The 24,986-nt window shown below is 39.2% G+C and overlaps 1 protein-coding gene and 1 long non-coding RNA gene across 5 annotated transcripts in view; one reads left to right on the top strand and one right to left on the bottom strand.

The window, feature by feature from the left end:
- The window catches only part of LOC135279842 (uncharacterized), a 63,566-nt gene extending 42,765 nt beyond the window's left edge, over positions 1–20,801 (top strand). The window contains exons 2-4 of one of the 3 annotated variants that reach the window (XR_010347014.1): positions 15,215–15,240; positions 17,386–17,548; positions 18,994–20,801. This is a non-coding gene — a long non-coding RNA (uncharacterized LOC135279842). Of the gene's footprint in view, positions 1–15,214; positions 15,241–17,366; positions 17,549–18,993 lie in introns of all 3 variants that reach the window. The other 2 variants (XR_010347016.1, XR_010347015.1) reach the window with 2 other exon arrangements.
- On the bottom strand, positions 24–22,905 carry GABRA6 (gamma-aminobutyric acid type A receptor subunit alpha6). Of its 2 annotated transcripts, XM_064387369.1 has the most exons (11): positions 22,697–22,905; positions 22,449–22,567; positions 22,126–22,193; positions 20,644–20,864; positions 20,464–20,546; positions 19,694–19,837; positions 19,111–19,263; positions 18,873–19,025; positions 15,711–15,970; positions 6,451–6,711; positions 24–1,583 (listed from the first exon to the last, which is right to left on the bottom strand). In XM_064387369.1, exons 1-11 carry the CDS (start codon positions 22,732–22,734, stop codon positions 1,533–1,535), a joined length of 1,551 nt encoding a protein of 516 aa, XP_064243439.1. In that variant the 5' UTR covers positions 22,735–22,905; the 3' UTR covers positions 24–1,532. The 2 variants fall into 2 exon arrangements, with proteins under 2 accessions (XP_064243439.1, XP_064243440.1); XM_064387370.1 differs by lacking the exon at positions 18,873–19,025.
- Between the last annotated feature and the right edge of the window lie 2,081 nt (positions 22,906–24,986).

Genomic DNA, 24,986 nt, shown 5'->3' with positions numbered 1-24,986 from the left:
AAAATCAAGTAGTAAATGTGACATTTCTGTACAAACAATATTTATTATTGAGCAGAACCCTTAAATTGCTCCATTTAAGCCCTTCAGAGTTAGAGAACAGGGTGTGCAAAAAGGATTCCCATGATCACTCCAGCTACCACACTAGTAAAAGCTCTAGAAATGGGAGGAGGAAAACAGCTGGAGCAAGGCCTTCAAACAGTTCAAATGGTTATAGTAGCAATAAAAGAGTTGATGACTTACTGGTATCAATTAGTCAGCCTGTAAGTATTTTCTCACAGGAATTAAGATGTTTGTGTAGACAAAGCAAATGACCCTGAATGTCCTGAACTTGTGCATTATTTCATGTTTCTGGTTAATTTTATTGTACTGAAGTTTCAAGATAGGATGGAATCCTTAATTTTTATTTAGCTTCATATAACTTCTTGGAGTGCTTTTGACTCCTCCCAGTGTCCTTTACACCTGTAATAATTTGGTCTAGTGTTTGGTTTGATCAGGCATATGTTTCCTAATTACATTCCTGAGAAGCATCATGGGGATGAAGGGTGAATTAAGGAATTCTGTAACTGTGTTGAGAGTGGCAAAATATTATTACCTTTAAACTCTGAATGTGCTGGCAGTTCTTTGGCTCTAGAAAACATTTCTAGGGAGTTTGCTACAGGCAATTCAGTAGAATCAGCTGGCAAAAAGCAGTTCCTTAACTAGTAAGCAAGGCCTGCGTCCAGGAAGTTCCCTGGAGCTGGACACTTCAGCTGCATCTTTCTGTCTATTCAACTTTAAACCTTGAAAACTCCCTGAAGTTCCAGTCCTCCATTTCTAGACCCTGACAAGAAATTGCTTGTTATTAGTCTGGTTGTATTTCAATGGTGACTTTCAACAAGGAAAGTTATGCTGTGGTAACCAACCAGCTAAAGCACACAAAAAATAGCTTATGTTTCCTTTTTTTTCCTTGTGTCTCATTCTTTATAAGTGTCATCTCAAAGATGAAAATTAAATTAAAAATAGTTAATAACAAATCTCTTTTGTATGAAAGAGTTAAAACATGATGGAACTACAGCTCCTTTTCATAGGATTTCTATTCAACATTGTTTTGGGTCCATTCAGGTGCTGGAAATCAGTACAACTCCTAGATTTTCACTGAAATTATGCCAAGTTATACCACTTCAGAATCAGCTGAGTTTAGCAATCCCTATTCTATTAAAAAAAACCCAAACCCTTTTATTGATGTTTCATATAAATGTAAATGTTCAATTGTTTACAAATGTTTTAGAAGAAATGAACATTCTTTCCTTTGACAATTAAATAATTTACAAGAACTTCTGTAGTAGAATCACTGTAAGAAATCTTAAGAAAATATTAATTAGATTGCTAAGAAGTTTGCAGCTCTTGATTTGTCCAGAGTTTGCATCCAGGTAACGGCTAATAAAAATATTCCCTGTTTGAAAACTGAGATCACCTGTGGACAGACAAATCCTTTGAAGTCTCTTCAATCCTCTGTGACCTTGAGTGATTTGCTTGAAATCCCGAGCGGTTCTTCAGTTGGACTGAGGTTCATTTCGAAAATGCATCGCCGAAGGTTCAAAAAACTGGAACAAAAGTTTAGAGAGGTTTAAGCCGAGGGTTGTTAACTGTTAACACCAACTGGGTTAACCCACAAACCCATGGGATTTCTAACTCTCTCAGCAGACTCAAAATAGAACTGCACTACAAGGAGAATCCTCTTAGAATTTGATGCTCATTACCTGGATCATCAAAGCTCAGTTGTTAAGTATGTATGGCAATGACTGTTCCTCCTAACCTTTATTTTTTCAGTGTTTCAACTGAAAAATGATGTAATGATATGCACTACAAGCTTTATAATACCAATGTACTGAAGCGAAATACTTTTTCTGCTCTTGTTTCTTTCTCTGCTCTTTTTTCTTCACACCTGACATCATTAGCATCTTCAGCTTATTATATAACTCATCTCCTGCCATCCTGCTATGTTCTCTGCATCCAAATAATATCCAGGACTCAGCAACTTTGATCCATTCAGTGACTTTGTATCTTCCTGTGCTCCCAAATATAAAAGCTGCCTCTGCTTCTTTTTCTGGATTTATCATCAAAATTTTAATATCATCTCCTAATCTAGTTTGATTCACTCCATTATACTTTTTTTTAATTACATGAGAAACTGTAATATAATGTTACATATAAAAATTAAGATAGATAAATTTAGAAATAAGGTGCATAAGATGATGTGGCAGTGGCATATGCATTGTGAGTTATGTGGCAAAGGTAATACTTGCAGCTCTCTAAAAGAGGGGACTCCTTGCACTCTAAATCAAGAAAATTTTAAAATAAACTAAGTGTGCAATTCATCTACCAAGGTCACTGACATAAATTAGTATTCAGCTCAATGACTTAGGAAGATTTAAAACAGAAAACAAAGCCAAAATATGCTATATGACAAAATAAAAAGCTAGAACATCTTTTTCCTCATTTGCCAGAAAGGCTTCTCTTCTTTCAAGAACTTTTCCATTTGTCTAATTTAGACAAATGTGTCTTTTTCATTACTGTTTAGAGCTTCTTGTGGATGGCAGATATTTTGTTCCCTACAGAACAATATGAACCATAGAAATGTGCCTGTTCCATCCCCCATGTGTAAATCATGGGGATGCTACATCCTCAAACCTTCCACCTAATTTAATTTACCTTACATAGAGAGGGAGTAAGTCCTCTTTAGAGTAACTCTGATGCTTTTTTTTTCATAGTATAAATAGCACAGTGATATCACTATAATTAGCACCTATCCACATTAACTTATAAAATCTTTTGAGAGAAAAAGGGGCTTATCTTACAAGTATCTTACAGCATTTTCTGTGGGCTAAAAACTAGCATCAGTTATTTTGTACATTTTGTAGTCCTTTGGTTATATTAGGTTCTACCAATATACAGTCTAACCAAATGCAGGCAGAGAACTTTGCTGGTTTAATTTCTTTGTTTTGACCAGTACAATTGTTTGCTCTGCAATGCTATTGCTACTCTCCAGTGCAAACCCATTAACACTGAAATATCTTATGTATCAAGTTGCACAGTGGATGACTGCTATTGAATGTTTTCCCACTTGTTTCAATAGATAATCGAACTCTTTATTTAAATATTAATGCCAGAAGATGAATGATATCCCCATCCATGTAAAAAAAACATTCAGGTGAATTACTTAATTTTAAGCTGGATTTTTTTTCTTTTTTTTTCTTCAGAGAATGGTGTTTGATTTAAAATATAGAAAATGGTTAATCTTTTAATGAAAGTGTGCTCCTGAGCTTCCTAGTTTGCAAAGCTTGACTTGGTGCAGTATGTATGGAAGTACAAATACAGAGTTCAGTTTAAGATACTTTTGCTCTCTGTCCAGTCCTGGCTGCCCTTCCTGAGGCACAGGTTACACAGAGAAGCTGTGGATGCTTCATCCCTGGAAATTTTCAGGATCAGATTGTACTGAACTTGGAGCAACCTGGTTTAGTGGAAAGTGTCCCTGCCATGGCAGGGATGTGGAATTCTGTGCTCTTCAAGCTCCCCTCCAATCCAAACGAGTCTATGATTGTAGCATTTAAATGTTTAAAGGTGTGCATTTTATTAAAAACACCTTCTTCTTTATACAAACTTCCAAATCAAAAAATGTCTGTGTAATTTCCATACTCTTAGTTTACATGTACAGTAAGAGAAAAGGTGATTAACCTGAAGAGAAAATTATTAATGGCAGGGGAAGAAAAAGTTATCCAAGGAGCACTTTGAAAAATAGTCAGTTCCCAAAGTTCTCATAAATCTTATGAGATACCACACACAAAAATGACTTTTTCATTTCTGTAACACATTATCTAAGCTAAAGAAAATTGCTTAGTAGTGTATTGAACCAAACAGCTTAGAAAAGAGCTCCTCATTTCATGCAACTCTGTGTCATTACACTAACAAGGCTGCTCCTTCCAGCTGAGGCTCTGAATCCAGAACATGAAGTAAAAAACTCTTCTTGCTCCTCTTTCAAAGCCAAAGGCAGAGCCTGGCCAGAAAATAATGATAGGAGTTGAAAATGACCTTTGATTCCAGTGCTAATAACCTGCTTTTACAAACAGGGTCACAAAATGCCTGATCCATTCTCTGTGTACCTCCAAAAACAGTAGGCAGCTGTTTGGTTTAAGCACATGAATTGGTGAATGATATTTGTGCTCAGAATGGTGTACTGGAAAGTTGTTTATTTCAATAAATTAATTAGATTTTTTCCTCTTTCTGTTTTTTAAACAAAAGTCCCATGAACTCAAAAAAGTACCTTAAAAAAGCTAATATACCTGAAATAATGCACAAAATGCACTTTTTAAATTGAATAAACTGAATAATACTGTAGCAACATTAAATCTGTTAGGCCTGAGGGAGCCAAAGATTAAGTTTAACTGCCCTTGAAGCACTGCATGCTTTGTTCACCCAACTTTTGCATCTCCTCTCTTTGGAATTAAAAGCTTACATATTTTTAATACATTTTTAAAGCAAAAAGAATCCTGGTTGTTGAAAGTAACAACTGGTGATACAACATTTGAATTAGAAACCTAGCAGTGTGTATCACAATTATTATTAGTTATAACTGAGTACACAAATGAAGAAATGTAATTTAGGAAGAAGAGATCGGTCAAAATTTACAGAATTATTTAAATTCTTCATAATTCAAAACAACCCAGCTGTCAATATTGTTCTCTTTTCTAAGTCTTGCTGCTGGATTTCTGTTATTCTGTAATGCTACTACAGAACATAATTTCTGAGCTTCTGAGCATGTTTGTGATCTTGCAGAGTAGCATTTAAAAATATTTATAGTCAGCACTTAGTCCTAGATTTGGAAGAATTTTAAAAGCCTGGTTCTAATGTTATTATTAATATACAAGGTTTAGTGTAAATATTTCATCAGCACCAAGGGAAATGGCAAGTATGTTCCAAATATTTCCAGATCCAGAATGTGAATGGTTTAATCACTGGAGTCTTGGCAAGCTGAGGAGCTGGCCTTTAAACAGAAGTTGTCATGATCAGACATGAGCTTTTTCAATAGCTCCCTTCTCTGACTGAGATAAGTAATTTGCACACATAGTCAATATTTTAAGAGCAGGATCAGTAACTCTGGCACAAATGCTAAATTTAGCACTGGGCAGGGCTGGAGTGGCCAGGAGCTGGCAGCTGTGACCTCTTGAGAGACATCTGCAGGAACATTTTTGTGAGAGACAGTGTCTCCTACCTTCCTGCCCTCACAATTCCGTAGAAGCTGCTTGGCAGCACACTCCATCTCTGAGAGACAGCATTTTCCAGATCATACTGGTAGCAGAAATCAGAGTCTGCTGGAGCAGCAGCCTTCTAGCAGAGGTGAGGTGCCACCAATCAGCTGATCAGCACTGTCTCGTTTCTTTGAACTGCAGAGTCTCTTGGCTGCCCACAAGATTTCCCTCAGCCTGCTTTACCTTTAATCTAGGAAACAAAGGTACAGCCTGATCCTAACTCACACCAGATTTCCAGCCTCTGTTTTTATTGATGTAGGGACTTTGTGCATTTGGTGCTATCTAAATACCATCATTATCTCTCTAGCTGTCCTAAATAAACTAAATGTACCAATCAAATTGACTGCAATGTACAGTGAGATCCAAAACTCTATAGCAACGAGGCAAATGAATATATTTTTTATCAAAGAAATAGGACACCATTAACTTTATTTAGGCAAAAAAGGAGGGAAAATAGAGATTTAAAGCATTAAAGGCTTAAAGTTTAATGACTGATTACTGAGTGATTATTCTAGACATTCTCAGTTTGCAGGGCACATGTCTCTTCTGGACCCTATGGATATATAAAGGTGTATCACTCTTAGCCTGACTCAAACAAACTTAAGAAAAGATTTTTCAGCCTTATTTTCATAAGGCAGTATGATTTTTATGAAAAAAAAACAGGAAAAATGTATTGACATGTACAAAACTAGGGACTCTTGATTCACAATTTTTATACTGCCGTTATTAATATTTTATACTAGATAACAAACTTTTTGGGGAAATTTATGGTATTAGCTCCCTGAGAAAACCTTGGGATATTAAAGTTCTTATCTCTTTCACTTCGTGGCTTCAACAGATATTTCTACCATTCCTCACAACAGGTTAAGAAATAGAAGATTTAAGATCAGTTTGTTTGCTGAGAATGTCATCCTGTGCTGTCTTACAGAGCATTTTCTGCTCAGTGCAGCAGGAGTTAGAGAGAAGTGTTTACATTTCCCCTCCTCAAACAGCCTTTCTGCATTGTACTGAGCGCTACAGATTATTTTTTTGGAGAAAACACTCTAGTATTTCTCAGAAAGGACTGATGAACTGAGTTGCAACAGTAAATGAACAACTGAAATAATGCTGGCCAAGTAAACATATTACATATTATAGATGAGTATTCAGAAAATTTACTACTCACTTCCATAGTGTCTTTTGAAAGATAAACAACCCAGTACACCAGGTTGAATCCTGCAAATGCCACTGGAAAGAGGATCCTGGAATACTGGTCTATTTTACTTGCACCTCCAATAGCTGGTGGCTGTGGTGGGGCTGGTGGAGGAGCAGGCAGAGGCTGACACTGGGATGCAGTGTTTGATATTATGCTGGCTTCAGGAGACTGCTCTGTCTGAGATGCTACGGAGTTCACTCGCTTCTTCAGGTTAGAGTTGGAGTCAGAATGCTGTGAGAGAAAAAAAGAAGAGGGAAAAAAGGTGATATTTCAATGTGGTATTCACGTGCCCTCTGAACAGAGAGAAGTTGTGAGACAAGCAGAGAAGAAAGAAAACATAATTCTTATCTCTCTTGCTGTGCTGAAGTGGAATGCAATATTGAGATTGTTTACCCAAAGGAGGATGTTTTGTTCCCTTGGCCTATCAGGGCCAAGTGTGTGTGAGTCTGGACTGTCACAAGACAGCCACGAGAGAATTGAGATGAGTGCAGTGTGTGCAGCTGTGAGCAAGGGTGAGTGCAAGGCAGATCAGTTAGATGCAATGTATATAGTACAGAATAATACAGTAATTATTTAGTCTTCTGATGATGGAGTCAGATGCCTCATCATTTTCTCTCCCTCACACGTCTGAGTCTCCCTTGCATCAATATTTGGATAGAGTCTTAGGTTTTGTGATCTTTAGACTTCTTTCCACCTTTTAACTGAACTTTCTGATTTTATTGTTGCTTCTCTGCTATAGTACAATCTCAGAAAATCACAAAAATAATGCATCTGTACAGAAGGATATATATTTTATGGCCCAAAGCTTGGTTGTAAAGCCATGAAAGAATATGTGCTTTTCACATTGTTAACATTGTGATAAGTGGAAGCTCCAAGAGAGAAAAAGAGAAGATGGAGTTAAAAGGAAAAAAAGTAATGGTGTATCTAAATTGTAGTAGGTTGGTATGACTGAACTTTATGTAGATATGGATCAAGATTGAACCAAACAGCAATACAGGCTGGCTCAGGTGCAACCTTCCCTGGCTGAACCCATTGATGAGTTTGGTAAAGACTGAATGGAGTCAAGCAGTCATGCAAGAACTAGAAAAGTGCTGCACAAAAGGCAATGGACTAACTTTACAGCTGCTGAAGACATGAATGCTGAATGGTCCTCTTGCTTTTTCTAGGATAAAATTTCCTTTTTAAATATATCTCATAATTCCCACAGCACTTCCATGAATACAACTGAAAAGAAATATACTTAGCTGTAATGGGACTATTTTTATTTTCATTTATGGTGAAATGAAACCAAATTACTCCCATATTTTGTGCAGTATTTGCAGCCAGGTCCAATTACTCTTCAGAAAGCTGTATTAAAACTCTTCTGAAAATTCAGCCAGAACTTAGGGACATGTAGAGCTTACCTCTTAGTTACTAGGCTAAAATGTATATTAATTTTGTACATCTGTTTTATTTGGGACCACGTTGCCATTATTTTACTTTCACAAGAGTGGAAGTGATAGAGTTCTTCCTTCCAGAAATGATTAGGAACAGGATCAACCCCAGCCTAAGCCTGCTCTAATGGATATCAATTCCTCCCTTCCACAGTAGCATCAAATAGGAGGAAATATTCAAAGACCTTGCTGCTCCTGCCATACCCCAGGATGGCCATTTGTGGATGCATGGCAGCAGCTCTAGGATTCATCTGATGGCTGAGAAAACACAGAGGGATGCCAAGAGTGACTTTGTTTGTTTGTTGCTTGTTTTGAGATGAAGTACTGTAGTGTTCTGTAATATGGAGCTTAAGCCTAAAACGTTGTCCATAAAACTTATTTCCCTGATTATTGAGGAAAAATCTTGCGCACAAAATCACACAACACACACAGATGTTCTCGGATTTGAATGCAAAGATTTTTCGGTCAGCAGAACGAGGTGACCAAATGACTGAAGCAGATGAGGGAAGTCTTGGACAATGTAAATAACTCCCAAAATAACAGCACATACATCTATAGTAAAATGGAAGACTAACATTGGAATGATTTTAAGGTAGAAAAATGCTATTAGATAGGCAATTTCCAAAGCCATTCATTGGGAGTGATTTAATGACAACCATTCACATAAATGTAGCCTGCTGTCAGCATTTTTGGGATTTATCTTGCAGGATTTCTAAGCATGGGAACAGATTTTAGTCAATCAGATAAATGACTGAGTCACTAAAAGGAAAGGAAGCATTTTCTGATACATTTTCCACTCTTATACTTGGGCCACAATTTCTAGATAACAGACTAACCTAGCACAACTGGTGTCTCCTGGGTGACTTAAAATAGCTGTAACAGGAATTATCCTTCCAGAAGTCATTGTTACTGTCAGAGAATCAGAACAAGTGACATTTCCACAACAGGATGCCAAGTTCTGTTCATGAATGAATGGACTGGTATCCAATTAAAATTAGGGAGAGATGGATTTCTCACAGCTGATTTTAGTCCAAACAAAAGGTGAAGGGTTGAAGTAAGTTTTCCTTACTTCAAAAGGAAAAGTGTACTTTTTCTCTATGTATTTCTCTTACCTACTGCCCTTTTTCTTCCCCTACAACCAATCATCATTTCCAATTTGGTCACTATACATTATATGAGTGGTGCCATGCTCTGAAAGGGTATTAAAAATCATTCCTGCTCTGTGCCTATCTGGAACACAGATGTTTCGTTTTGTATTTTGCAGTAACACAGCAAGCAACAGACAGATTTAAATGGAGGATGAGCCACAGATGTGTCACAGAAACAGAAAGAGGGTTATCCATGTCCACTTGCGCTAATCATAATAATAATAATCCCCCTCTCTGAGCAGACTGCCTGGCTGAGCCTGCCTGCTTTCACTCAAGTTCTGTTCCATTTGCCTGCGTGCTCTGCTTTGAACAGAACTGTACCGGTTGTAAGGCGTCTTGTTTTTTCAATCTTGTTTTTGAATGTCTGTGGAATAACTTGACCTTTTGTGGAGACTGTGTGATTCCTAAAAATACAAGTGTTAAGGTGAATCTTAGTCCTTTTTATCTACAATATTCTGGTACAAGGATGGTCAAATTCTACTCTGGATTATTTAAGCATGAATCAGGAATTACAGTGCTGAGGTGATGGAGTTAATAGTAAATAGAACAGATGTAGTGTATGGTCACTGGATGATGTTTAGTATTGAACATATTTAGAATGTGGAGGTAGGAAAATCTTTGTGATCATTTCAATAAGCACTTGGAAAAGTGTAATCCTGGTCATTATTTTATTTATATTTATTAAATCTCATTCCTATAGAAGGAAGATTGCTAAAGTAGGAGGATTATCTCAATGTGATTTCATCTCAGGAGAAACCCTGTGTAGTTCTTTTCACTGTCTTTAACAGTCCTGTGTCCCCATAACAGCAAACTCAGGGTCAAATCTATTTTCTTCTAAATCCCTACTCAGGATATGGAATTCTAAGTCCAAATTTATCTCAGATGTGTAATGATGTCTCTCAGTATGGGAGTTGTTTGTAGCCCAGACTGCTGCCCCAGAACCACAACTCATATTTTTCATTGGAATTCACTGCTGAACCAAGAACAGGAGGCAGTGAGGAGACCATATAATTCCTTATTACCGTTCTTCTGAACAGCAGCTACAGTAATTTGTCTACTGTATCTAGATTTAACTTCTCCTTTTGACAAAGATTACATACAATAACATCATGAAATGTTAACAAAACAGAGAAAATGGAAATGAATAGCCTATTTTGCATAGCTCCCAGAGCCAATCACTCAAGTGAGGACTGTTTTACAAGCAGCAAGAACAAGAAGCCTGAGGCACAGCACACTCTGTCGTAAGGAAATAATGGATTTTCTGAAGTTACTGAACCTTGATTCACAGGAACTCTTGCACTCATGTGGAATGTTAGTCCCATCAGGCAATTAAACTTGCAGCTCTGTGTGAGGAGGCAGTGACACAGAGCAGATTGCCAGTCCATTGTTTAATGTGAGACACCACCACACTGCACTAGGCAGCACTGGTATGTAGATGGCCTGTAAGGTACAGCCAAGCTATCCCACCCCCTGGAAAGCTCACAAAGCACTCTCCTCCTGTCTATAAAGCTCTGCTCTCTCACAACTCTCCTCAATATCACTAGAAATTGCTTATACTCAGAATATCTCAGGAGGCTTTCACCAAATTTCTTTCCTTCCAGATCTGAAAAAATACAGCATACATAATCTTGGAGCAAATAAAATTCTTTGTCTGCTCTTTCTGATTCTTTTGGTGCATGCTAACTGTGATTTATGAATGCACTTTGTTCTTATGCTTCTTTCCCTCAAGAGATTTCTGTAATTCATATTTGTAGAATTCTCTCCTCTGTTGCTTTGTACTGCAAATGCATATTCTCAGTATCAGTTTAGTTTATGATCTAACAGTAACATCAGTCTCTTATATATGCAACCCAGATACTAACTTTAAAAAAACTAATATCTGTATGTCCTTCCTTATCTCTCTTTTACTCACATCCTTTTTTCCTGCTAGCAATGCAGTAAAAAGAGGTTCATGACAATAATCTCTAAAGGTTTAGATAAAAATAATGCGTTAATTCTTTTCTTCATAATTTATTTGATTAAAGACACTGAACTTTCCTTATATCAAAACACATAATCACACAAACCAACCTAGAACCAGAGCTCAGTGTCTGTAAAAGGCAGAATGCCTAATTAAATATATAATATTTTTTGCCTCTGCTCATTAATAGATACAGTTTAAGAAATTTCAACCATTACAGACGTAACAGCATGCTAGTGACTTATCTCCCAAAGGGGGAATTAAACATGTTTTAGCCCCTACATCCACCAGTGTGATCTGCAAAAAACTCTCCTTAGCTCTTGAACAAGCCATATGCAGCATCCTCCAGCAGGAAAGTTCATTACACTATGCAACATCATCTTTTGGCCACGTACCAAGGAACCTCCTTCAACACAGTCCTGTGCAGTTTCAGTATCCATCTCATGGCACAGATTCATTATAAACCCTAATTTGGACACTTTGAATGTCTCATCTGTGGGATCGATCTGATTAAAAAAAGTCTATTGCAAATAATGCGTGAATAGCTGTAAACAGTGTCCTGCACAATCAAAAGCTGAGAGTAGTTTAGAAGTCATTAACAGCCCTAGCTTCAGGCATCTCTTTAGGAATTTTAAATTACCTGTGCTAGAAACACTGAGGAAAAACATGCAGACTTGTTTTCATCATTTTTTACCCTAGTAAAAGGGTTAAATCACTTAGATTAAATTGCTCACTTAGAGCAGGGAAAACCACACTCAACTTCTTTTTTAACCTCCAGGAAATGAAATTCTTTTCTCTCAGAAGCCTAAACATCAGGTGAAGGTGAGTAAGGGGAGAGGCTGTTACCTATTACATCAAAGCTATTTTACTTTGCATGGAAAAATCTAAAGATCTATATAGGCAGGAAGCATAACTGAAAAATACCCAGTGCCCACTGTATTAAAATTGCTGTCATATAAAGCAGATATGCAGTCAGGAGTGCACAGACTGGAACCCTGGTCATTCTCTTTTCAAAGGGCAGGAGCTATGGTAGAGTTTCTTCCTAACATTTATTTGTAGTATGCCAGAACAAACATGTAATTGGCACAGAGCCTCTCTGCTGTCAAAATATGTTTTTACATTAAACAGATTTAAATTTTCAAAGCCACATTTGGCTCTTAAATCTATCAGTGTCTGCCCATATGTTTTTTTCCTATAATTAAATTTACTTGATTTTCTTACTATCCTCCTGAAAAAAAAAAAAAAAAGAAAAAAAAAGTACTGGGATTAGGCCTCAGTGTTGTCAGTCGAGACCTTAAAGCATATAGCTGTTTTAGAATGATACCAGGATACATAATCAATATATTCTGACATGACTGTAGGAAACTAAATCCTCTATACCATTGACATACAGCTGTTCTGCAGCTGGCCAGGTTAAAGGGAATAAGAATCCTTTCCTGCCCAAGCTGTGTTGTTTTGAAACAAGGCTGGAGGGAGAAGGAAGCTCTCCCAGAGGTATTTCACTGCTCTGTGCTGATTTCTGTTAAAACATGAGGACTTTTAGAACATAACTGTGAGCAAGCTGTTTCAGAGTGGTAATCTTTTGTCTTTTACATGTAGCCTCTCACAGGGAAAGGATGTCTTTTGATCCATGGGGTTACTCCCTGACCATCCCACAAAGCATTACTGCAAATGGTGTGCTCCACACAGTATCACCAACCCCCTTGCCCTGAAACTTCCAGGACTGGGATCTCCCTGGGAAAAGAAAGCCATCAAGAGGAAACAATGCAACTGATGTAGAAAATATACATTTGAAATGGATTTAAAAGCTAAATGCCATCATGGTTTTATATGTGTATGTATAAGATGTCTGGTTTTGACGTGCTAAAGCCAGCTTGGCCACCCTACGAGTAAGAACAGGTTTGTGTCAGGGTCCAGATGAATGCTCAGCTTGCTGCCCTCATGTTCTGCAGAGGAACACCCATAGTTTTGTATTTCACACAGGGATTGCCTGCAGCTGATGGAGAGAACATGCCAAATCCTGCTCTCAGTTAACTGAGGTAAATAGAGAGGCTTTCCTGGAGCCAGCCCAGGCCTGCTGGGCTCTCTGCTGAGCACATGGGCACAGCCTCATCTCTCTTGCTGACCCCACCACAGCTCAGTGGCTGCAGCATTTTCTCCTTTCATTCTACAGTAGAGCAAAATTTGGAGATCTAACATATTTCTTCTCTGAGTGTACAGGTTTTTTCTCTACATTACGAAAACCTGTGTAACAGACTTTATTTGAATAAAGCAAAATTTTAAATAAAATTAACTAGACTGAAGGGGAAAGAAGGCTCCTTAATATTTTAATTTTTTTTTTTTTTCTCAAAACCTTTAATCTGGAATTACAAAAAAAAAAAAAAATCTCTTCTGTAGATATGTTTATCTTGACTCTAGCCCTCGCTGTAGCAGGATACTGAGCATTAAGCTGCGTGCCTTAAAAATAACTGCTGTAGGACTAGTAATGTTCCTGTTGAAGCACAAGGCTCAGTGAGAATGACAGTCCAGAGGAAATGGTCATACACATGCAATCAGCCTGTGTTAAACACACTGTTAGCATTCAAATTAGACACTTCAGGTCTGTGTCATATGAAATTATATCACTGACTGCAGTCTATCTATGGATGTGTCAACATACGAAAGTTCCTTTCCACTTATCTCTACCAAAGGAAAAAAAGAAAAGGAATGAAAAAAGAAAAGCTTCTTAAAATCTGTTATCCTATAATCACTCCTTTTTCCCAGAATGCCCTTCTGGAAGGGAACCTTTTAAATCCAATAGCTAATTCTTCTAGAAACCTTTTTGACTACATCATCTTGCCCTCAATTTTAAGTACCCTTTGTTTTTATGATCTCACTGAGTTTGCTCTTTGTCTTACTGCAGTTCTCACAGAGAACTGATCCTGGGAGAAAAACGTGGTGGATGTACAGGGCTTGAAAATGGCTGTCTCTTGCCTTGAGCAAGATCAGGTCTCTAGAATTTTGTGGACATTGTGGGCTGTTTTAGAAACTGAATATACTTTGGGGCCTAAATTTTATAAGATTTACCACTCTTCTAAATCTGTATGCTGTCAGCTAGATGTAAATAATTTTCTTGAGCAGATTGTTGCAGGGTGCTTCCTAGATGTGTATTTTATTCCTAGATGATTTCTTTTTTCTTTTGTTATTTTTTGCTTGGAAAACCTAACAAGTTAATATTTACAATACAGGAAGGAGGGTCTTCAGTTTGCTTTTTGCTTGTTTAAGACTGAAGACCTTGATAAGAAATTTGAACCTTTTAACTTTATCTTTTATTCATTTGTTCAACAGAAATTTTATGTCTGGTGCCTACCTTGGTCAGCTGTGATTCATAGATCATGTAAATTTGGAGGAGCCCTATCATCAGGAGCAAGTTCTTAGCTTATCTGGGCAGGAGAAACAGGAGATAATTTTTGGATGAGTTGTTTTCCTGAGACTGGGAATGTGAGGGGGGTGGCCACAGTGGCTGTGAGTGCACCAGCAGCACGTGCAGAGTCAGCCTAAATGTTTTCATATTGCTCAGCAGAGACTTTTCAGGGAAAACAAAATTAGTATTTTTTGGTTTGTTTTTTCCTTTCTTGTAAACCTCCTTATGGTTAACTCAAACTTGAATAAGGAAGTGTGTGAAAGACAAATACAAGCTGTTGTTCCTCTTCAAGATGTAGTAGCTATCAATATTTTCTTCATGCTATATAAAACCACATGAACTTTTTGCTTTTTCTTTTCTGATAGCTTGTCCTCCAAAAAAAGAGTCAGCAAAACTTATCAACTATGATTTTAATAGTTTGAAAGTACTTAAATGTTGTAACTTTAACTGCTATTTATCAGCAAATGTGGTAAGGTGTTGCCTTGGTATGGGCACCTCTTAGATTGACTCTCTTATTCAATTATGGATTCAGAGGTTTTGCAAAAGGTCATTCAAATTGTTATTTCTCTAAAAATGGAAACCATGGTGGTAGTAAAACTGATTTTGAAACAGGAAGGCCACAATGATAAATATATGAACATATGTTGCAATACAGCATTCACAATTTAGCATGAGATTTACAGAGTGAAATTTGCAAGCAATTCTGACACAGTTTTTTGATACTAGAAAGATTTCCTCTCTTTCACGTGTACTAAAATCTATCCTTCATTTATGTTTTTTCTCCCCAAAGCTTCCACCAACACAGATTTCAGTAAGGTAAAGGATGCCAAGTTCATGTACAGGCTAATTACCCATCTTCCAAATGGCTCACTTATGGTCTGTACCCTTGCACTACAGTGATCCCATAATCATCTGGCCAACGCACATGTTCATTCCACTGAACACTGTTACACAAATTCTGCAGACTTGCTGGGAACTACAGCTGCCTGCCCACACTGCCTACAGCATTGCTTAGGAGAAGTATCATGGATAACAGTCTAATGGCTTTCCTTAAATATCTTGCCAAATAAACATCTCTCTGGAGAATCATATTGCAAATTTAAATAAACACTACAAATAAATGAAGTATTTTCATTTTCTGGAATCAGAACAATGTCTTTGATAAATAGACACAATCTGGTTACATAATCTGCTTCAGGTTAAGATCACTTTAATATTGTTTTGCATTCACTACTTCAGCTGCCTGTTCCTATATGATGCTTATTATCAGAAAAGCGAGCAATTACCGAGACAATCTCGTCCTCTGCCGGTACAGTTGCTGCTGATAGTGCTGCTGCCAGTGCTGCTGCCCTGGCTGCCTTCCTCATTGCTCTCTGAGCCTGGAGATTGGTGAAGTAGTTGACAGCTGCAAACTCAATAAGTGCAGAGAAGACAAAGGCAAAGCACACGGCTATGAACCAGTCCATGGCGGTGGCATAGGACACCTTGGGCAGAGAATGGCGAGCGCTGATGCTTAGAGTGGTCATTGTGAGGACTGTGGTGATTCCTTGGAAACAAGAGAAAGAAATGGGGGGTGTTAGAACTTGGCTTCTGCCCTGATACTCTTAAATTCACATATATGAAAAAAGCCATTTTGGTTTTAGCTATCATCCTACATCCCAACAAGACTCCTATGTATTTTGTATCCTTAAATAACGCATGTATACTGGGTTCACCATCTAAAAGGTCTGGAAAAACTTCCTTGATGCATTGAGGAGACTAAAAGATAACATTCTACATGGGACAGCTTCTTAGAATTGTGATAAACATGGCTATAACAAAACCCAGGCTCAAAATATGAAGGAGGTTTTCCTTGGTGGGTTAGTAAGTAGAATGTTTGGCAGAAACCTGGATTCACATATTGTCATTCCCCAACAGTGATCCTCTCTTTCTGCTGTTGTAGCACAAGACAGACCATGGCTTACAGAACCCTCACTAACTCAGTCAAATTCTACATTAGAAACAGCCAGAGCCTGATCCAAGCATTTCAAGTAATAATGCTTTGGTCCACTGAGCTGTTGTCTTTAATCACTGGATACATTTTTTAAGATTCACTAAGAGTATCTTGATTTGAAAGCTCCCCTAGCTACAGACAGGGAAGGACAGAAAAGCTACTTCTCTAGAGCTGCTTATCTATTTTCACAGAGCAAATCTGCTCATGTAGCTCATGGGCCCCATGGTGTTCTTCACATGAATTCATGAATTTATTCTTTCTGTGTTGAAGTGTACAGCATTAATAATGTAGGAAATATACTTACTTCCTACTGCTGCCTGATACAAGCAGAAAATGCAAGAACAAACTCATCATTTACATACAAGCCTCCGTGACTCATATTTATTTATAATTATGCCTGCTAGAATGTAAAAACTGTGGGTATTTAAAGACAGTAAGGTGGAGAATATCCACTTCTATTTTCTGCAGTTAGGAAAGGGTAGGTGGCAAAGTAAAAGATGTTTTAATGTCATATTGTGATGGTCATGTTGAGTTGATGAAGCAATATGCTATGAGTGATGCTCAGAGGAAAGGATGCAGTGTCATAGCATACTGCAGCATCCAGAAAGGGTGACATTATTTTCAGAGTTTCTCTGCAGCTCTCACGTGATGTGGCTTGCCAGCTGTCTGAGGTTAACTACATCCCAATGTCATTACTTATCACATTTTAATGAAATACAAATAGGAGATGGTATAGAAATATGTAAGATTCCTACAAATCTGCCAGACTCATTTTATTATATGAATACAACTATGCTGAGATGTATTTTAATTTCAAAGGTCCAGAGTGAACTCTTTGAAATGATGTGTGATTAGATTAGAATCCGTCTATGTGCTAGTTAGTAATAAAATTGATATATTCTGTATCTGAATAAAAACTTACTGCAGCAGGAATTTAACTTAGGAATAGGTCTCCTATTCTTTTACAGATATAGATAAGAATTCCCTCCATGTGGAGTGAATATTGATGAAATGCTCTGCACTGTGGAAAGCTTGGAAAGCTACTTCATCAAACTGAATACCGAATTGCATTTGGTAAATTGCACAACTGCTGATTGTTTACCCTTGTCTTTACATTTTGGACACTTCTTGGTAAGTTTTGAAGAATGTGTTACATAATGCAAACACTGAAATCTGATAGCTGGCACCCATTTTGGAGGTAAACAAAGTCCTTAAATTATTTTGTGCTGAAAAACTGGTTTAGGCACATTGTTATTCTTCTACAATTAATTTCTCTTCTCTCTAACTTAGTTTTCAGACTTACAAGTAAAAGTGAAAATTCATCATTTAAGTATTTGCAGTATGATGCATTTTAAACCTTCGCCATTTTAGAATTTGCATTTTCACTGAAAAAGACCAGAAGTCTTTTTTTGTCATAAGGAATTTGCCCTCTTTTTCTTAGATTAAGGTATTCAGAATCCAAGGGATTTTGAACAAGTCAGGACTACAAATTTAGACTGTGCCCCGGGAGAAATACAAATGGAATAAGGATTGAAATATTTTTAAAAATGCTATCATTATTTTCCACAATAGAGAAAAGAGTTAATTTTACTCTTTCATAAAATGTTTTCTCAAGTCCATGTTACTCTTCAGTACAACACCTAGCAGCTGTTATTCCAGTATTTGGGGTATTTATATAATTATTACCAAATCAGACCTACTTGCACACCTCTTCAGGCATGTACAGTTACCTTCCATGCTCACAAGTAGATCTTACTCAAAATGTAGAGGATGTAACTCTACAATCCAGAGATGCAACATGAAGCCAAATCAGGCAGCATCATATCTGGAGTATAAACCTCAGATATATATGAACCAGGAGACTCAAAGCTTTGAGAGCATTAATTCAAACCACTGGAAAGAAAGCAAAAGGCCCTGCCATGCAGTATGGATACATCTTTCTCATTATAACTTCAACCTGTGCTAGGGACATTATTCATCTCACTGATCTTTATCCATCCAAAGCCCTTGTTACCTTCGTAACCAAGGGGAAGAAAGCACTCCAGAATGAGTGTTAGAGGGGTACCTTATGTCAGATAACAACTACATTCCATGTGACTTTTTTTTTTACTTTTAAAGCTTTAACTCATATTGGTTTCATGAGACAATAAATCCATAGGGAAAAAATCCTCTTGAAAAAAAAGACATTTACTTTCAAATTGTCCCTTTCTGCATTCAAAAATACAATTGGAATACAAGTGAAAATTGTCACAAACAAGTCTGGCTACCCAAATATTCTGAATCAAGAATTTTGACCCTCATAGGCAAATTGACTATCATTTCACTTTAGTATTTACTTTTGCTGACTGAAACCTACTAGCTGCCTTTCCTAATCCCCCTGGCTTGCAGTATCTGATTGATACAACAGATTCTATACAGTGAATGAAATGAATGACAAAAGGAAAAACACAAATACCAGCCACAGTTCTTGCTGGAACAGATTCTTTGTTAATCCAAAACACAACTTGAGACAAGACGACAGTCATGATGCATGGAATGTATGTCTGAATGAGATAGTAGCCTATTTTCCTTTGCAGATGGAAATAGAGCAGCTGGAGTGAATATTCGCCTAAAACAAACAAGTAATGAAAGGAATGAATGAATGAATGAATGCTGGATGTGATGCTGAGCTCAAAGACCTTAACACAGCATACCAAAAACTGTCCTGGCTGGAACAGACTCCTTGTTAATCCAGAAAGACACCTGAGAAAGAATGACTGTCATAATGCAAGGAGTGTATATCTGTATCATGAAGTAGCCCATCTTCCTTTGCAAGTGGAAATAAACTGTCATGATTACATATTCACCTGTTAAGAGACAAGTATGTCAGCATTATTCTGGCAACATGTGAGTGAACATTATTGGCTTAAACCCAACATAATATGTTCTGATGAAATCACAGACCTCTTAGTGCATAATAAAAATAAGCTGCTTATAAAAAGGTAAAATGACCTTATGGAAACAGAGCAGAATAATATTCATTTTATGCATTGTTTTTACTGGGGTGGAGAAGCAGTGGGCATTCTTAAGAATCTCGTGAAAAAATTTTGTGTTTGATGGGACTGGACTGAAAAGCTGTCTTTTAAGAGACACTGGTTAGAGTGATTAGAGTCTGTCCAAGGGTTTTACTTTTTAAAATGGCAAAAGATAATTAATTTCATTATATATGAAAAAAACCCTGTAATTTATTATCAAGATGTTCACAACACCAGTAGTTTCCACATGGCTCCATCTTACCTGTGTTAGATTTAATTGTTTCACTAGATACAGTTTGTCCTATGAGGTCATACTGGAGAAGACTGGAAGATTCCTGTGGTACTTCTACTGAATGCAGTGGTCCTTTTTTCCAAGTATAAATTATTTCACTTTTTGGATAAGCATCTGACAAATAGAGGGTAAAATGACCATTACTAATTATGTATTTTATAAGGAATTGAAAAAATAAATAGAATAATCCCTTTTGTAGCTCAAATGCCCACAGGAACATGCATCCTACTCCAGTAAGTTCCTAACCTCAAGAAAAAGAAAAAGAAAAAGAAAAAGAAAAAGAAAAAGAAAAAGAAAAAGAAAAAGAAAAAGAAAAAGACACCAATAAGAGAATGGCTGAGGTGGGATCTGAGATGAGCTAGCTGTCACTTCTTAATTTGCTATAAAACATACACATTGATTATCACAGCTCAACCAAATATTTTCAAAATTGGTTACCACAGACTCCATATTTTCAAAATTATATGTAATATAGTAAATGTAGCAGAGGTTTTATGGTTCATTGAAGGGCAAACTTTGACTAGCAGAAGTGTAAGAATAATAAACAATAAAACATGCTTCAGCAGTCACCCTTCAGTGAATAAACCCATGCCCATATGAATGGTCTGAGTCTCAGAGAAAAAGGTAAAATTCTAGTATAAAAATACAACTTAAAACTTCAGCTATGTCACTAAGTTATATCTTAGGATCTTCGACCAAATGTGTTACTTTAATAAATTGAAAGATAGAGAAAAACTTACAGCTTCCAAATTTCAGTGGACAAGCATGTCCATCCATTGGGAAGTTCACCAAGCGCATAGGACAGTCAGCATTAATGGTTAGTCTAGAACACAGTTGAAGACAATGAAAAAATATTGTATGTAGGAAAATTCTGATAGAATCAAAAATACAGGTCAACCAAAAGCAGAACAAGCTCTCACCTCATAGTGTAAAGAATAGTTCCATTCTGCATAATTCTGAAAAGTTTGTTAGGAGTTGTCATATTGTGAGCAATTGATTTTTTTCCATTTCTAAAAAATGTGTCTGGTGTCCAAATTTTACTGACCATTAAATTGTTCAGTCTCAAAATTTCTGTTGGCCCACTAAACTTCAGCCTCTCATCAGTCCACGTCTGACGAAAGAAGACATCCATTGTGTATTCCTGTGGAAAAGAAATAGGGGTTGACATCTGTGTGGGGGTCAGCAGTCCCAAGTGGCTGTGGGGACAGTAACTCCATGAGACAATCTAACACACATGTCAATGGCATTTCATTTACTGCTTAAACACTCAATCCTATTATCATTAAGTAGTTACTAAAAAAGTCATGCATGAAGACATATCCTATTTTCTTATTATTTGAAGAATAGTTACAAATGAAGCAGTGAACAGATAATTGGACATGAGCAAGGAAAAAAAACGACCCTCATTGTACTCTCATAGATATTAATTCAATGTGACTGAGGTCTATGGAAATACAAATGTGTACCTTTCAAAGTGAAAGACCAAGCTATCAGTGTTTAATTGCCAGAAACAAAAAGACACGCTCAGTGACTCTTCTGCAGCTTCCTTTGGATATTTACAAAGTGAGGACTGATCTGAGTCACATCACAGTAGGATTATGGTGTCAAATTAATATTAAATTAATGGGACTTTTTTCCAAGAATTCTTAGTAATATTTTCACAAGTCTTCAGAAAAGAGCTCTCTGCAGAAGTTGCTTAGGAAACAGAGCTAAACCTGGCCAGGGGCAAATTTTGTAAGAATGCAAGTTATGCCTTCTCTTTGACTGATGAAGAGCAGTGGAAAACCTTTGGTAGTACTTGGAGCCCACAGTTCCCAGCCTGCAGACTGGATTGCAGGCTCAGGTGAGCTGATGTTAGAGGGGTGTAGGGCAAAAATAGCAGCTCAAGTCAACCTCTAGAAAGAGAACAGCAATGCCATCCTCTTCCATGACTTATTGTGCTCCTGGGGGCTACTGCTATAGTTGCCCAAGTCTGAAGCTCCATCTACACAGACTGAGTCCAGCCAAGTCTGTGGCTGCCTGAGTGTGGGGGCACCCAGCATGACCAGGGCAGCTGTGCCAGCAATGTCAGCCGTGCATTTCCCTGCAGCTGCTCATTCGGTTGCCTCCTAGGAGGCAGCGTCCCCCAGAGCTGTGTGGGACACGGGCGCTCACCATCTTCTTCACAGGGCTCAAGAAGCATCTTTTACCTGTGGCCGTGCCCTCACCTGGGGCTGTGTGCGCCCAGCCCCGCTGGGACGACCGGGAAATAGCTGTATGCAGCTCTGGCCAAACTGCTCTGCTGGGCCCTAGAGATTGTCAAAGAGATTAAGCCTCGTAATCTGCTTTAATGACGGTCAACTCAGATGCCACCGTAATGAATCCCGGGAAAACAGAGCAGGGGCGGCCAGCGGGGCCCTTACCATCTCCACGTCGGACACCGGCCCGAAGCTGGTCACGTAGATGTCCGTCTTGACTTCTGTCACGGCGCCTGCGGGACACGGAGAGGGCTGGGAGAGGAGCGGGGCCGGGCTGCGGGACCCCTGTTCGAGGGCAGCGGAGACGCCCCGCAAGAGCTGCGGGGCACGGGAGCTTTGCTGCTCGCCGCCGCTTTTGGGGTTCCACCGCCTCCGTCCCTCCCTCCTGCCACGGCCGCGGCACGAGCCGCTCCTGCCCGGGGCAGCCGCAGCGCTGCCTCGCCCTTCCCCACCCGCCGGCTCCCCGAGGGACGAGGCTTCCCCGCTACCTCCAAATCCCGGTCGGAGCCTGTTGTCGTAGCCGTCCAACAACTTGTCGAGGATCCGAGTGATGTTTTCCGAGTAGAGGTCCGCCCCGTCGCCCTGGTCCCCCAGCGCCGTCCCCACGCTGCGGGCAGAGGCGAGTCCCCGTCAGTGCCGGCCCGGGGGGCGCAGGGAGGAAGGGCAGAGCCCCTCGCCCGCCCCTCAGGGCTGCGGGGAGCCCTCGGGGGTCGGCGTGGTGGCGGGGGTCACTCACCTCACAGCCACACACGCCCAGGCGAGCAGCAGAGCCATGCCGCAGGTGTGTGCGGGGACGGTCAGTGCCCTCAGACCCGTCAGCTGGAGCCGGTGCCGGCGCTCATCCTTGCCCCGGGGCTCGGCCGGGTGAGCTGTGGCAGAGCCCGGCTGGCTCAGCCCGGCTGGCTCAGCCCCGGCCCCGCGGCCCCGGGCCGGCCTGTGCCCGCGGCGGCTCCGTGAGGGGTGTCCGGGGCCGCTCCGTGAGGGGTGTCCGGGGCCGCTCCGTGAGGGGTGCCCGCGGCCGCTCCGTGAGGGGTGCCCGGGGCCGCTCCGTGAGGGGTGCCCGGGGCCGCTCCGTGAGGGGTGCCCGCGGCGGCTCCGTGAGGGGTGTCCGGGGCCGCTCCGTGAGGGGTGTCCGGGGCCGCTCCGTGAGGGGTGCCCGCGGCCGTGCGCGTCCCTCGGACTCGCCGCCGCCGTCCAGCCTCATCTGACCGCTCCACGGGGGGAATTAGGGTTTGAAGGGACGGTGCGCGGTCGGAGAGCAGTGACAATAATCGAATAAGGCATTAGGGGAGATTAAAAGGAAGAAATCCACTGCTAGTTTTGGCATGGAATTAGCAGGGACCCGTTAGGAAATCTGGAAAAGCGCTGGCATCTTGCTGATAGAGATTATGTTAGAAATGGCCTCAGCTTTTATTATGTTTATGGTTCACAGGGAGATTATTATGCAGCTTCCACATCATTAAAACTTTGGGGGGGGAGGTGGGGGGGGAACCCTACAGTTTACAATTTACTGGGGGTTTTAACCTTTCTCAACAGTTTTCCTGTTGATCAGTTCTTTAGAATTGTACAGAGATTTCCAGTATCTAAGCGTTGATATCTGGACATTACACACTAAAAGTTGGTTCTGGTTCAGATTTCTACATTTGTTTGTTCGAGTTTTTTTGTTTGTTTGTTTTTGTTAATACTAAGCTGTTTTGGAGGGTTACACACACAGATTTTGCTCAGACTTTAAACCAAGGCATTACCAGGACTTTTGTTTGAACTGGAACTCCTTACTTTTAAACCACTGGGATTATATATCATTACTAATTTTGTCCTGATAAGTACTGACTGGGTCATTACTGCCCCTTCCTTCAGTAAGTGTGTTAATGTAGTCTGCCCTAAAGGAAAAAAGTTCACACTGCTCCAGCTTTCTGTGTGGCCTTATTGCTTCTCGAGAAAACAGTGAATGATGCAACACCTTGTCATTTAGCTACGCTGTAAACAAAGGAATTGGGTCCATTTTCTTTACAGGGTAATACAGAGGGACTAATAAATGCACCAAAATAAATGAGCTGTTTTCATAATATTTTGTTGCATAGGCCTCATCTTCTCAGCTCCTAAGAAAATATTTTAATTATCAAGCAATGGGAAAATGTATTTGCATGAAACTAGGAAAATCACATTCAGGAGTAAAAGTAGATTAAGACTGACACTGGAGTTCTGTGCTCAAGTTTTGTGTTTTAGAGAGACTGTGATGCTACAAAACCAAGCGAATTCAATGATGTGATGAAAAACATAAGATATCCTCTGTCACTGATCCCCTTTCCCTTTTGCCATGGGCAGTAATGTGACATAATCCACGTAGGTGGGCTCTGCATTCTGCCAGAGCTCCAGGTCTGCCTTTGAACAGTTGGAAACGTGAGCTCCTGAGAGTCCTGGAAATGCTCTCTGAATACACCAGTGTGAATTCTCTGAATTCACCATGGCCTGGTGTAGCTCAGGATTTTTGGTTGGCATTCAGAACCATTTATCTGCATTCAGTTATTCATGGACAATACTACTGCATCTATGAAAAATCAAAGGTTTGTATGAAATACTAAATGGAACAGGGAAAACAAGAAAATAAATCAGAACCTTCTGGGGATATGTTCTTGTCTCTGTCCTTGATTAAAATCTATCACTTGAAACTTTACCCCATTTTTCATATATGTTTAACCTTAGACATGTGTGAGGTTTTTTGTGTGAACTCTTCTCAGAATATTAAAACTGTACTTAGCATGTAAACATCATTAATATTCATCTTTGTAAATATACTCACATTAACATTAAATATGTAAATACACTTAAAAGTTAAGGGCTCTTTTTAAATTTTCTTTCATTTTTCTGGACCCATTGGATCACTTTATTTACTTCTAAGGGTTCTGTGTTCTATGTTTTACCTTGCATCTCCTCTTGGCATAATGTCCTGTTCCTTTTTCAGTAAAGGAAAAAAGTCTTGGCAAAATATTAACAGGAGTATTTAAATTTCCTTCACAAAATATGCA

The sequence above is a fragment of the Passer domesticus genome, chromosome 13 (assembly GCF_036417665.1).
Source record: "Passer domesticus isolate bPasDom1 chromosome 13, bPasDom1.hap1, whole genome shotgun sequence".
NCBI classification, from domain to species: domain Eukaryota; kingdom Metazoa; phylum Chordata; class Aves; order Passeriformes; family Passeridae; genus Passer; species Passer domesticus.
The sequence above is the reverse complement of the archived record's forward strand: the minus strand, read 5'-3'. Positions and strand labels throughout refer to the sequence as shown.

Excerpts from the sequence above, each read along its gene's own strand:
- GABRA6 (XM_064387369.1), bottom strand. The coding sequence starts at position 22,734 with ATGGCTCTGCTGCTCGCCTGGGCGTGTGTGGCTGTGAG. Across the intron at positions 20,865-22,125 it reads CGGTGTCCGACGTGGAGATG|GAATACACAATGGATGTCTT; the intron begins GTAAGGGCCCCG and ends TCTTTTCCACAG. Across the intron at positions 19,264-19,693 it reads AACAATTAAATCTAACACAG|GTGAATATGTAATCATGACA; the intron begins GTAAGATGGAGC and ends GTCTCTTAACAG.